Genomic DNA, 15,433 nt, shown 5'->3' with positions numbered 1-15,433 from the left:
TGGTAGTGTGGGGTGGTGTGTACGGTAGTGTGGGGTGGTGTTACGGTAGGTGTGGGTGGTGTTACGGTAGTGTGGGTGGTGTTACGGTAGTGTGGGGTGGTGTTACGGTAGTGTGGGGTGGTGTTACGGTAGTGTGGGGTGGTGTTACGGTAGGGTGGGGTGGGTGGTGTGTGGTGGTGTTACGGTAGTGGTGGGGTGGTGTTACGGTAGTGTGGGGTGGTGTTACGTAGGGTGGGGTGGTGTTACGGTAGTGTGGGGTGGTGTTACGGTAGGGTGGGGTGGTGTTACAGTAGTGTGGGGTGGTTGGGGTGGGTGGTGTTACGGTAGTGTGGGGTGGTGTTACGGTAGGGTGGGTGTGTTACGGTAGTGTGGGGTTGTGTTACGGTGAGTGTGGGGTGGTGTTACGGTAGTGTGGGGTGGTGTTACGGTAGTGTGGGGTGTGGTGTTAGGGTGGGGTGGTGTTACAGTGTGGGGTGGTGGGGTGGTGGTGTTACGGTAGGGTGGGTGTGGGTGGGGTAGTAGTGTGGGGTGGTGTTACGGTGTGGGGTGTGTGTGCAGTGCGGTAGTGTGGGTGTGTGTGTACGGTGTGGGGTGCGGTAGTGTGGGGTGTGTGTTACGGGGTGGGGTGTGTGGTAGTGTGGGTGGTGTACGTGGTGTGGTGTTACGGTAGTGTGGGGTGGTGTTACGGTAGTGTGGGGTTACGGTAGTGTGGGGTGGTGGCGGTAGGGTGGGGTGGTGTTACGGTAGGGGTGGGGTGGTGTTACGGTAGGGTGGGGTGGTGTTACGGTAGTGTGGGGTGGTGTTACGGTAGTGTGGGTGGGATGAGACTACCTCTTCCATACGCGTCTAAAATTAGCAACAGTTTAAAGGTGAGGTTGTGTGCTGGGTGGTTCATGTTCCCTCCTGCCGCCCGCCCTGCCACCCACTACCACCCACTAACCCACCAAAACCAATTACAATTACTGCCTGTCTGCCTGCCACAATAATCTATCACCATTACCACCATCACCACAACCCACACCACAACCACTATCACCACCACCAGGATGTAGCCAAACTCACAATTACACGTCCCGGGGCTAACTACGCGTGTCCTAATGATTCAGTAACCACGTGTCCTAATGATTCAGTAACCACGTGTCCTAATGATTCAGTAACCACGTGTCCTAATGATCCAGTAACCACGTGTCCTAATGATACAGTAACCACGTGTCCTAATGATTCAGTAACCACGTGTCCTAATGATCCAGTAACCACGTGTCCTAATGATTCAGTAACCACGTGTCCTAATGATTCAGTAACCACGTGTCCTAATGATCCAGTAAAACCACGTGTCCCAATGATTCAGTAACCACGTGTCCTATCGATCCAGTGACCACGTGTCCTAATGATTCAGCAAACTACGTGTCCTAATGATCCAGTAAACACGTGTCCCAATGATTCAGTAACCACGCAATCCTAATGATTCAGCAACCACGTGTCCTAATGATCCAGTAACCACGTGTCCCAATGATTCAGTAACCACGTGTCCTAATGATCCAGTAACCACGTGTCCTAATGATCCAGTAACCACGTGTCCTAATGAGCCAGTACCCACACGTGTCCTAATGAGCCAGTAACCACGTGTCCTAATGATCCAGTAATAGTTGTTGTAATTGTTGATGACTATTTGTGATAGAGAGAAAAGAACAGAAAGGCCGAGAGATAGATAGATAGATAGATAGACAGACAGACAGACATCATATCCACCCCCCACCCAACACCAGTGAGTCACCATCCTAGCCTCAGTCTGGCAAGGAACGCAGTGGCGGCGGGACTTAAAGGTGAACTGACGAGGAGTGCAACACCTTCCAACCAGACACACACACACACTATATACCGCCCTCCCGCTCACAATAGATTTCCAGCTTCCAGTGAGAAAATTCCTCTACTCTTTTTCTTTTTTATTCTGAGGAGTAAGGGAGGGTAGGGAGAGGTGAGGGAGGGTAAGAAAAAAAAGGGTGAGGGAAGGAAGATCTATGCTTAAGATGTCTTGAGAATTTGGCGCCATGGTATAAGGTTTCGAAACTCTTCAAGAATGATTGTTGCGATTTTGTTTTGTTTATTGGTAGTAGTATAATGGGTTGATTATTATTATTACTATTATCATTAGCAGAAATTAAAAAATAATCTGGTATAAAAGCCAAGAACCAATCAGAGGTGTTCCTGCCCTCATACACGTGGAGCTACCCGGACACATGGCAGGGAGAGAGGTCCGGTTAATCCTTACTGACGTCAGCTTGAGGAGTCCAGTAGAGATAACCAGAGAACCTTATGATAAATGTTTCTGGTGAGGGATCATGAATAAGGGTGCACCTAACTGAGAATCTACCTGAACTAGATACGGTAAGTGAACGTGTCTAGTAGAGTCTCGTGTTAAGATAATATTATTTTTAGAAGTTATTTAAGTTTTTTACCTTAAGTCAGCCAGTTAGGTACATTTATATAACGTCATTTACTAGACACATTTAACACAAGGACCTTCAAGGATCCGGGTGAAGGATCTGTTGGCATCCTGGCGTCACCACTTGACCCTGTGACTATCCCTCGACACTGTGACTATCCCTCGACACTGTGACTATCCCTCGACACTGTGACTATCCCTCGACACTGTGACTAACCCTCGACCCTGTGACTATCCCTCGACCCTGTGACTATCCCTCGACCCTGTGACTATCCCTCGACCCTGTGACTATCCCTCGACCCTGTCACTACGCCTCCACCTTGCCACTAAACCTCCACCCTACCACTATCCCTCCCACCACCACCACTACCCTCCACCCTACCACTATCCCTCCCACCACCACCACTAAACCTCCACCCTACCACTATCCCTCCCACCACCACCACTCCCCTCCACCCTACCACTTCACCTCAACAGACGCCCACTGTCCCTCACACTCCTACTAAGATAATGATGAGTAAAAATAAATCCCCCCCCCCTTGGATACAAACACTATTGCGTTGTTCACCTTAGAGAGAGAGAGAGAGAGAGAGAGAGAGAGAGAGAGAGAGAGAGAGAGAGAGAGAGAGAGAGAGAGAGAGAGAGAGAGAGAGAGAGAGAGAGAGAGAGAGAGAGAGAGAGAGAGAGACTCTCTATTGCCCCTACCCACTGTTGTCCCCGGGGCTGTGTCCTACTCTCAACAACCCCTATACACCTGACACTCTACACACCTGTCATTACCACGTACCTGTCAACACTACACACCTGACACCCTACACATCTGACACCCTACACACCTGAAGCGTTACACACCTGAAACGCTCCACACCTGACACCCTACACACCTGACACCTCATAAACAAACACCACTATCAACACTCGTGACGCTGAGGGGTGGAGTCTCAAGGTGTTGTCATTATGTAAGACCTGACCACCGTTAATCAACCTCAGGTATTTCTCTCTCTCTCTCTCTCTCTCTCTCTCTCTCTTCTCTCTCCTTCTCTTCCCTGCACCACTGTCAACACACCACTCAATACCTTCGCCCATTTGACCCGTTAGAAAGTTACACTACTGACTTTGAGGATGCTCACCCTCCCTCCCCGGCCACTTATACAAGACGGAGGAGGGGGGGGGTTGAGCGGCAAGAGCGGGTCGGGGGCAGGAGGAGGGTGGGGCAAAACGAACGGGGCAGGGGGACAGGAAAAGACGGAGCAAGAGCAGTGCGGGGAGGGGCAGGAGCAGTGCGAGACGGGGCGGGGCGAGACGGGGCGGGGCAGGAACAGTGCGAGACGGGGCAGGAGGAGCTAGAGGTATCCTACAAGATCAGCTAAAAATAGCCCTGAAGTCAACTGGCAGCTTTCTCCGTGAGCCGCGGCGGCCGAAACCAAACCTTACATGGGCAACCCTCGCTAAGTGTAGCCTACTATGGTAGTGACGAGGAACCTGGAGAGTACCTGTGTGTGTGTGTGTGTGTGTGTGTGTGTGTGTGTGTGTGTGTGTGTGTGTGTGTGTGTGTGTGTGCCTGTGTGTGAGTGTGTGAGTGTGTGTGTGTGTGTGTGTGTGTGTGCCTGTGTGAGTGTACCTGTGTGAGTGTGTGTGTGTGTATGTACCTGTGTGTGTGTGTACCTGTGTGAGTGTGTGTGTGAGTGTGTGTGTGTGTGTGTACCTGTGTGTGTGTACGTGTGTGTACCTGTAGCTGTTACCTGGTGATCCAATGCTACCAGACAACACCAGAACTAGAGCCACACAGTAATTAACACCTGTACGAACAATCTCTTAATCTACCTGGTGACTAATTAAAGGTAGTTATGACACCAACCACCTGGACAAACATATTATTGTGTATCTTATCACCAGCTGTCACCGCCTGTCTGTGTCGTGATCGATGAGTTAACGAAATGTGGAGGAATAAAGTGACCCCAGATATGAGCTTCGTGGCCAGGTGGTGGTAACTCGTATACAGGTGTTACGTGGGGTCAGCTGAGGTCACACACCACCTGTATGGTCGATATACCTGCTGGGAGTCATGTAGCCCCACGGAGACACCACATCAATTTTACACCTCCACCATCTGACCTGTTTACACCTACTAGAATAACGTTTGTTTACATCACCCATAACAACGTTTGTTTACACTTGCCATAACAACGTTTGTTTACAGCAGCAATAACGTTTGTTTACCTTTACATGTACACACACACACATACATACATACATACATACATACAGTGTGGTTTAGCGACACACTTGAGATAAACTTTGATTAGAAAATTCTATAATTAACACCTTAATGGAGCTTATCAGGGGTGTGTGTGTGTGTGTGTGTGTGTGTGTGTGTGTGTGTGTGTGTGTGACGTACTTAGTGGCTGTTTAAGACTGTATCCGGCAGCAATAACAATAAACAATACAATAATTAATAAGCTAGACGCGCCACACACACACGGCAGCGACTCGTCAACTAAAGCCACACCAGAAGAATGAGTCATATGGCGGAGGTGGTGTGAGGTGGAGGGAGAGGGTAGGTAGGAGGAGATGGGGGGAGGAGTAAGGAGGTGGGGGGGAGGGGTAGGTAGGAGGAGATGGGGAGGGTGGGTGGGAGGGAGAGGGGAGGGTGGGTAAGGAGGGAGAGAGGGAGTGGGTAAGGAGGAGAGATGGGGGGAGGGGGGGTGGGGTAAGAGGGAGAGAGAGAGGGTAGGGGTGGGAGATGGGAGGGGGTAGAGGAGGAGGGGGGGAGGGGGGTAGGTAAGGAAGGAGAGAGGGGGGTAGGTGGGAAGAAGGAGAGAGGGTAAGGAGGGAGGAGGGGGGGAGGGGGAAAAGGAAGGAGAGAGGGGGAGAGAGGAGGGAGAGGAAGGGAGAGATGGGGTAGGTAAGGGTGTTAACAGATCCTACAAACAGGTGTGGTCCGTTCCTCTGACTGCCCACCATCCAGACCAAACCATACCACAGTATAGCCCAACCTTCACCCCTTATACTTTTACGCTTACTCACCCACCACCCGTCCTCACACACCTGTCTACCATTCACCTGTCCTCACTGCCCGTTCTACACTCACCCACCACCCGTCCCTCACTCACTCGTCTACCACTCACCCACCACCCGTCCCTCACTCACCCATCCCCCTACTCTCAGTCTTGCAATCATTCCTACACTGACGCACATACACGGGACCACAGTTGATGCATTATCATTTCCTGCATTGCATACATACAGTCTGCAATGAATTCAATAATACGCCCTTAACCTTCAGTGTTGCATGCAATTACGGACGAGGACTCTCTCTCTCTCCTGTACTAAGTATAATGGAACGTTTGCCACGACAATATTTACTTCTACGAAAGACTCATGTAGGAAGCGTTCTAGAGGTCGCGGGTAACAAAGGCGGTGTGTGTGGTGTGTGTGTGTGTGTGTGTGTGTGTAAACTTTATCTCCTCTAATATATACTGTACTATATATTTCTAGTTCATTAATCACAACCACACTTGATTTACCCAAGAAAAAAAAGAAATGGAAAAACAAAGACAAGATATGAGTGTAACAGTTTGTATTGACATATTTAAAACCTTGATAACACTTACGTAGGACCAACCTGATAAACACACACACACACACACACACACACACACACACACACACACACACACACACACACACACCATACCACACCACATCCAGCACTTCCTTGTCACACCTGGTCACCATCTTCACCATATAGGAAGAAGGAAAAGTTGATCCTCTCATTGTTGTGGTGTTTCCGGTAAGAAGTCCACACCTGTTGACTCATTATACACCTGGTAAACTAACACCACTTTATATACCATCTAAATCCACACAGGTAAGCCACAGTAGTCCACACAGGTAGTCCACACAGGTAGTCCACACAGGTAGTCCACACAGGTAAGCCACACAGGTAGTCCACACAGGTAGTCCACACAGGTAGTCCACAGGTAAACCACAGGGAAGCCACAGAGTCCACACAGGTAGTCCACACAGGTAGTCCACACAGGTAGTCCACACAGGTAGTCCACAGGTAAGCCAAAGGTAGTCCACACAGGTAAACCACACAGGTAGTCCACACAGGTAAGCCACACAGGTAGTCCACACAGGTAAAACCACACAGGTAGTCCACAGGTAGTCCACCAGGTAGTCCACACAGGGTAAGCCACACAGGTAGTCCACAGGTAAGCCACACAGGTAGTCCACACAGGTAGTCCACAGGTAAACCACACAGGTAGTCCACACAGGTAGTCCACACAGGTAGTCCACACAGGTAGTCCCACAGGTAAGCCACACAGGTAGTCCACACAGGTAAACCACACAGGTAGTCCACACAGTAAGCCACACAGGTAGTCCACACAGGTAAACCACACAGGTAGTCCACACAGGTAGTCCACACAGGGTAGTCCACACAGGTCCACACAGGTAAGCCACACAGGTAGTCCACACAGGTAGTCCACACAGGTAGTCCACACAGGTAAGCCACACAGGTAGTCCACAGGTAAACCCCACAGGTAGTCCACACAGGTAGTCCACACAGGTAAACCACACAGGTAAGCCACACAGGTAGTCCACACAGGTAAGCCACACAGGTAGTCCACACAGGTAGTCCACACAGGTAGTCCACACAGGTAAGCCACACAGGTAGTCCACACAGGTAGTCCACACAGGTAAGCCACACAGGTAGTCCACACAGGTAGTCCACACAGGTAAGCCACACAGGTAGTCCACACAGGTAGTCCACACAGGTAGTCCACACACCTCCTACACTAAACACAGACTATACAAGGCATCAGCCAGCCCCACACTCCCAGGTAAAACACTGTCAATGATAATGTTCAACCCCGCGTAGGAACATCCCAATAACCCCCCCCCCCCTTAAAACATCACTAAACCTCAAAATAAACCTTAAAACAATCTCTCACGCGGTAGATTAATCATTAAAACATCCCTCTCACGGCTACACACCTTGAGTCAGGTCAGGAGAGGCGGGACTTGAGGCTTGGTAAAGAAAAACAATATAATAATACAAATATCAAGATATTTATGGATTTTTTAAGACCAATTTTCTTTAAATAATAATAATAATAATAATAATAGTAGTAGTAGTAGTAATAATAATAGTAATAGTAGTAATAGTAGTAATAATACCACCACCACCTATCGTGTACCTGTAGGTGACTCCAGGTGCTGCTCGACTCCCACCACCTGTTGGGCGTCACCTTGATCCATAACAGGGAGCCCACCCACGCCCACCTCCCTATCTATCCACGCCCACCTCCCTACCTACCTACCCACGCCCACCTCCCCTACCTACCTACCCACGCCTCCACCTCCCATTCTTGTCCACGCCCATCTCCTGCCTCCACCACGCCCAATTTCCTACCCACCTGCCACCACGCCATCTCCCATTCACCACGCCCACCTCTTAACCTGGCCAACAAACACCTGTAAACTTATATAACTGACAGACTGAATCATCTCTGCCTTTTTGTTTACATTCTTAATGCCTGTCTCTCACGCCTTTGTTTACATTCTCCATCAGACTTGCCCCACGCCTTTTGTTTACATTCTCAATGCCTTGCCCCACGTCCTTGTTTACATTATTCACGCCTGGGTTCCCCCACGCCTTCATTTATATTCTCCACGCCTTGCCTCTACGCCTTTGTTTACATTATTCAATGCCTTGCCCCACGCCTTTGTTTACATTCTCCACGCCTTGCCCCCACGCCTTTGTTTACATTCTACACAAACACAAGTACAGGTGTTGCTATCAGGTGTTAATGTCACGAACAGACAGGTTATACAGGTGTAGGGTTAATGTTAATCAGTGTTAGGTGAGGAAGCGAGAAACAGTTTCATGTAGTCTTTCTTAATATGAGGGAGATAGGGGGGTGGGGGGTGAGGAGATAGGGAAGAGAGGGGGGTGGGGGGTGAGGAGATAGGGAAGTGAGGGGGGGTGGGTAGTGAGGGAGGGTGCGGGGCAGTGGTGTGTGTGTGTCCCTCCCAAGTCGTACCCATGCCCGTCACCAAAACTCACCTCCACAACACCTGTACACGTGGTTCTTCCTCACAACAAACCACTACCCCTTACCCTTATGTATATACCTGGACACTCAACACCTGCACACGACACACCTGTTCGGTAAGTGTGGCGTCCTACTGATACACCTGTTAGCGCTTAGAGGGAGTGAGGGAGGTGTAAACTGCGCCTCTACTCCTGCTGCTGCGCCATTATCAGTAGTCACATTCTTTTGGTTCGTGAGGTGAATGCGGCTCCCACCTCTAGGTGTCAGAATGTATGTAATTGGTTGATTTATCATGTGACACTAAAACAACTTCCCTAAAACTGCATTAAATATCTACCTTAACTAGATACCTTCACTTAAGACACCAGTTAAGAGACAAAAGTTAAGTTATAGAATATCTAGTTAATGATTCCCTGCCTTCTTCAGTCCACACTATGAGTTTCTTTCTTCTCGTATCCGTCCATCAACCTAACTTAACCTAACCTAACTTAACCTAACATTCCTCACCTAACTTAACCATCCTTGTTTTTCATGACTCAGCAGATGTAGGTTGACCTTGTTAGTGTGTCAACAATTCGGCCTTCAGGGGACACACCCAGGAGCATCTCTCTTCACCCATCACCATGTTGAAAGGTGAAGGAGTTTAGTTAATAGAGTCACCTAAAGATTAACCCCCCCAAGCTTATTAACCTTAATTAACTACCCTGACTCTAACCTAACCTAACCTAATCTTATATAACCTAACCTAACATGACCTAATCTAATCTAACATAAACTCCCCAAACCTTACTTAACATAACCTAACCCACAGGTAACATGAGGGGTCTTTAATTAACAGGTGAAATAAGCTAGGAGGGCAGTCCAGTTTAGACCAAACCCCTATCGCTCCTGGTTGGATAGGTTGAGTACCTTTGTTATATCACCTTTGTTTAGCCCTGACTTCCATTTATACAGATCGATCATATCGCCCCTCACTCCACGTCTCTCGAGGGAGTGCAGATTAGGATGCTTTAACCTGTCTCTGTACTCAAGGTTCCTAATGCCCGGGATTAGAATTATCATTCTCCTCTGAATTCTTTCTGGGGATTCTATATCCATTCTGCAGTACGGTCACCAGACCTGAACCGCGTAATCCAGGTGAGGATTCACAAGTGCAAGATATATATAGTTTTAGGATGACCTCGCTAGTCTTGTAACTAACACTCCTTTGTATGAACCCAGTACTCCGATAGCCTTGTTTCGAGCAAATACACATTGTTTACTTGGCTTAAGATTCTTACTTATCATTACTCCTAAATCTTTCTCACAGTCGAATTTCTCTATAACAACGTTGTTCATCTGGTATCAGGTTTCTCTGTTTACATCTCCTAGACTAAGTACTTTACATTTGTCCACATTTAATTTCATCAGCCATTTTCCAGACCATGCGAACAATTTGTTTAGATCTTCCTGTAGTTTTGCGGACTCCTAGTCAGATTTAATTACACGCCCGATTTTAGTGTCGTCAGCAAATTTACTTATGTTGCTGTCTACGCCTATATCTATGTCGTTTATATATATAATAAATAGTAATGGTCCAAGTACTGAGCCTTGGGGAACTCCACTAGTGACGTTATCCCAATCGGATTTAGTGCCCTTAATGCTCACTCGCTGTTTCCTGTCCTGCAACCACGCACCAATCCATTTTAGAACATCTCCTCCAATGCCACGAGCCTCCACTTTTCGTATTAGACTTTCGTGGGGGAACTCTGTCGAAGGCTTTACTAAAGTCGAGGTAAACCACATCATAAACGGACTGGCCAGGCAAAACACGCCAGCCAGTGTACTAGGTATAAATGCAAGCGGCTGTACATTCAGATACATTATTACGTATGAAACCTTAGTGAACACCTGTACAGTACCTCTCAGGTGTTCAGGTCATGTACACAGCCTTTTCCACCTGAGTTGTCGCGACCCAACCTGCCTGCACTTACCGGGTACAGCAGAACCAGTCTTGGCCTCCCCCACACCCTCCTCTCTCCCCACACACCCTTCCCACACCCTCCTCTCTCCCTACACACCCTTCCCAACCCCCCTCTCTCCCTACACACCCCTCCTTTCCCTTACCCAGATCTGACCTAGCCCTACACCTGAGGGTCGTATCACTTCTCACAGCCACGCAGGACAGAGGTTCATGCACAAATAAATGGATCATATTCATTAACAGTATATATAGGTCAGAGTCATGTGGGTGATGTCACTGTTCACTGCCACACAGGACAGAGGTTCACATACATTAGACGCCATATTCTAATTGAGGACTAATCAGTGTGGGCTAGCAGCAAATTTTGGATAAATAGCAAGAATGTCTTCACCTCCACCTTTTTGTCTTCACACGGGAGGGAGAGAAAGAAGGAGGGAGAGAAGGGGGGAGGGAGAAGGAGGGAGAGAAGGAAGGAGGGAGAGAGAAGAAGTGATGGAGGGAGCAAGAGATTTACTGTACCTTAACACGAGACTAAGAGGTAAGTTCAGGGAGGGAGAGAAGAGGGGGAGGGGAGGGAGAGAGGAGGGAGAAGGAGGGAGAGAAGGAAGGAGGGAGAGAGAAGAAGTGATGGAGGGAGCAAGAGATTTACTGTACCTTAACACGAGACTAAGAGGTAAGTTCAGGGAGGGAGAGAAGAGGGGGAGGGGAGGGAGAGAGAACACACGCCACCTCCAGATGATAAACAAAAGAGACAAACTCATAACAACATCGGGACTTACCAGAGTTACGCCACATCCTCAGGCACTCAACAACACACTCACTCACACACTCAACAACACACTCACTCACACACTCACTCACACACTGATCATGACCTTCACACACTCACCATCACAACATCTTCACCTTATCGTAACAACCAACCAACAACCAAACCACAACCAACCAGACAAACCTTCACCCAACAGCACTAATTCAACTCCTCAAGAAAACCCCAGGAGATAAATTAATATACAAACACTGTTCAAGGTTCTAAAGAGATGTGTGAGAGATAACGTCCTGAGTGATAGATAACGTCCTGAGTGATAGATAACGTCCTGAGTGAGAGATAACGTCCTGAGTGAGAGATAACGCCCTGAGTGAGAGATAACGCCCTGAGAGATAGATAATGTGCTGACCTTCTCTCGTGGCCACAATATTGATTCACTTGTAAGGTAACCATCTCGGCCTTGTCTCTTGCCTTGTGTTCAGGGTCTCAACTCTTGCGTTACTGACTCGACGCTTTTATCTCGAGGGTCAAGGCAAGTGCTACGACAGCGTGTATACAGTTCCAGCAGCTTAGACTCGTTACCGGTCATTCAAAATCGTTCCAGCCGTACAGAGAATCATTCCAGCAGTTTAGACACTCGTTCTTGCCCTTCAAAACCGTTCCAGCCGTACAGAAACTCATTCCACCCTCCCCCCCACGATATTATCAACAAAGGTACAGGTCGCATCACGCAGGTAACCTCCTCCTCCTCCTCACCTGAGCTTTACTGGTGACTGCCTGTGACTACACCAGAGGCACAACATAACGGTGACCCACATGCAGTTGTTGATGATACTCTCTCCCCGCCTTCTTCTTCCCCCTCCACTTATCTCTTACTCCCTCCATTAATCTCATTCTTCTATCTCCTCTATTATTACCTCCCACCCCTCATCTCCCATTACCCACTTCCCTCACCCCTCAGCTCCTCTCCACCTGTCCACCTGACTCCACCCCTGCACCAGTCCTCCTTAATACCTCCTCCATACACCATCACCACTACTACTCACCCACACTAATAACCCAGAGCTGTTATAACAAACGTACTCTTGCTGTTATAACAAATAAACGTTAACTTCGACAGGTATAATCATAAACGTTAACTTCGACAGGTATAATCATAAACGTTAACTTCGACAGTATAATCCAAAAACAAATACTTAACATACTTTCTCTTGTACACAATAAGTTCAACAATATCTGTTCTTGAGTTTATAACGGAGAGAATAGTGAAAAAAACAGAAGAGCATCGAGGTGTGGTGGTTATGTAAACAACAAGTATTGCGTCTGACCCGTCACCACACACACAAACAAGCCTTCATTATCCTCTATATCTTAGAGGATTCATTATAATGTTCTATATCATCATTATATCACATTAAAACATTATAAAACGTCTTAGATACAACGTTAAGACACCTGACCATTAATCACTTGAGGTGTGTTAATGTGGTGTGCCTTGTATAGTGTGGGCGACTTATATGGTTGAGTGTGTGTGTGATCCAACCCTCACTACAACAACACGCACACACACCTCTACAACCTGTGTGTGATGCAACCCTCACTACAACAACACGCACACACACCTCTACAACCTGTGTGTGATCCAACCCTCACTACAACAACACGCACACACACCTCTACAACCTGTGTGTGATCCAACCCTCACTACAACAACACGCACACACACCTCTACAACCTGTGTGTGATCCAACCCTCACTACAACAACACGCACACACACCTCTACAACCTGTGTGTGATCCAACCCTCACTACAACAACACGCACACACACCTCTACAACCTGTGTGTGATCCAACCCTCACTACAACAACACGCACACACACCTCTACAGCCAACACAATATACACATACACATACATGCTGAAACACACATATTGACACACCCACGCACATACCGACCACCACACACATGTTGTTAAAGAAGGAACAGGTGGTGGTGTAGTCAGCCAGTGTAGCCCACGCCACCTACACCTACACCTGTGTACCTTACCCACCACGTTCAGCTACACCCCTCACTACACCTAAAGCCTCAGTACACACACACACACGTACACAGAGCCGTGAGTTCAGAGAGAAAGCTCATGAATTTACATCAATTCCCAGGTTAAGTACAGTTACCCAGCCTCCATTGGGGTCTTCCTGAACTACGAAAACACAACGTATATTACAAACTGAGGTCCTCCTGAACTGAGTAAACACCATATTAAAATACTATCCTCAATGGGATTCGAACCCGGGACGAGTAAGGACACCACGAGTAGAAGCTTACCTTCTGATCATTGTGTCGCCTGCGTGAGCTCTTGTTCGTCTGGCGTTTCCTCCTACGTTCGCTAGTGCTGCCGCTGCCTCTACTGCTTCCCTCACTCAGACTGCCCTCACCTTCACTGGACCTCACACCACTAGCCTCCTGTTTCGTCTCCTCCAGGGCGAACCTCACCTCCTTAACACACCCACCGTTCTTAACAGGTGACGAGTCTCTATTATGTAAGGCACTGACTCGACCACCATGCCGAGTGTCAGAGTCAATCAGGTGCCGGGTCACAGTGCCACTACTGCCCCGTCTGTGGCTGTGACTACTCCTGTGCTGGTGTGAGGTGGGCAGGTTGTCTGGCCCTCGTCTGTTCACCACCCCACTACCACCACTGTTAGTTTTAACTTTCTGTTTATCCCTGGGAAGCGTTATGCGGATCTCGTGTTTCTGTCCGTGTTTGAAAAAGTTGGTTGTATCCATTTTAAACACCAACATGTTGTCTGTCTGTGTGTATCGTCAAACACAACAACAACAAAGGTCTTGAGCGGCGTCACAGTTGTTCACCAGCTATAAACTTCTTCACTCCAGCACAACAGTGATCCAAAAATAATTTACAACAACTGCGTCACTGTAAATGTTACTTGTATTAAATAAATGTTTGAGTAACACGTCAGTCCGGCCACCCTAGCACGCCTTCTAAGGCTGTCGTCAACGAAATGTGGTCAGAGCTACATGGGTAAGGGGGCATCTATCTCGCCCCAAGACGCAGTTATCGTACAGCACAAACTAGAAGCGGCATTTCATCGCTCTGTCTCAACACGAATAACACACACATGGATATACACCTAAAAAACTATCATGTACAACTACCATACACATAGTTAATAATGTACATACACACTACAGGTATATAAATAACAGCAAGAGAATCAAACTCGGGTCGTCTCATAGTTACGTCAAAATAAAACCTAAAGGACCAGAAATACATCAAAAACATGAATCTTCGAAGGAATGAAAAAATAAATGATAAAAAATGCAGGAGAGAGGAAGGAGAGGGTGGGAGGAGGTAGCCAGCAGTGTTGTACGCCTGGCACTGCGGCGGTGAACACGGTCAACAACTGCCCCTGTATGACGTCATTAGGAATCTGGTTTAAGGGCGGCAGAATCCAGTCCTAATCCGACGGCAACTTCACGAACCCAACAACTATTTATTACAGCCGCAGTAGACGTCATAAACACGTCATCTGGCTTCTGTACCAAACTCTACAACGAAAAATGACAAGACAATAATCGGAAATAAATGATGGTAGTGATGTTTCCTTGTATTTTGTACCCGGAAAAAAAAAACCCTCATTAGATGCCAGTTTAAGCCACGTCAACAATAACAAATATAGACAAATAGCCCCGGGGTGATAATGACTAGCATAATAGCCAGTAAGTATAATGACACTTATAGCGCAGAAACGGAGACAAAAGACGAACGACTTGTGTATACAGTACGTCTTTGTAGGGTGTGTGTGTGACGCGTCAGTCAGTCATTATGTGGGTGTTGCTTCACACGTGCCTCACTTGACTGTTCTGCGTCACTCGGGTGGGGAGAGGAACAGAAGAAGGAAAGGAATGGAAGGAGATGCGAGAGAGAAGGAGGATGAGAGGGGAAGGATACCTCCTGACACCTCCTAACACCTTGATACCTCCTGACACCTCCTAACACCTTGATGCCTCCCTGACACCCTTGATGCCTCCTGACACCCCTTGATGCCTCCTGACACCCCTTGATACCTCCTGACACCCCTTGAGTGCCTCCTGACACCCCTTAGTGCCTCTGACACCCCTTGATGCCTCTGACACCCCTTGATGCCTGCGGCACCCCTTGATGCCTCCTG

At 48.0% G+C, this 15,433-nt stretch overlaps 1 protein-coding gene across 3 annotated transcripts in view; it reads right to left on the bottom strand.

The window, feature by feature from the left end:
• The window catches only part of LOC121863066 (tyrosine-protein phosphatase non-receptor type 4-like), a 32,992-nt gene extending 18,714 nt beyond the window's left edge, over window positions 1-14,278 (bottom strand). For 2 of the 3 annotated variants that reach the window (XM_042361555.1, XM_042361556.1), the window contains exon 1: window positions 13,566-14,278. In XM_042361555.1, coding sequence (XP_042217489.1) covers window positions 13,566-14,042 — 477 coding nt within the window. In that variant the 5' untranslated portion in view covers window positions 14,043-14,278. Of the gene's footprint in view, window positions 1-7,444; window positions 7,478-13,565 lie in introns of all 3 variants that reach the window. The other variant, XM_042361557.1, reaches the window with a different exon arrangement.
• Between the last annotated feature and the right edge of the window lie 1,155 nt (window positions 14,279-15,433).

Source organism: Homarus americanus, unplaced genomic scaffold (genome assembly GCF_018991925.1).
Source record: "Homarus americanus isolate GMGI-L3 unplaced genomic scaffold, GMGI_Hamer_2.0 scaffold54679, whole genome shotgun sequence".
In the NCBI taxonomy this organism is placed as follows: Eukaryota; Metazoa; Arthropoda; class Malacostraca; order Decapoda; family Nephropidae; genus Homarus; species Homarus americanus.
This window is presented reverse-complemented; position numbering and strand designations above follow the sequence as displayed.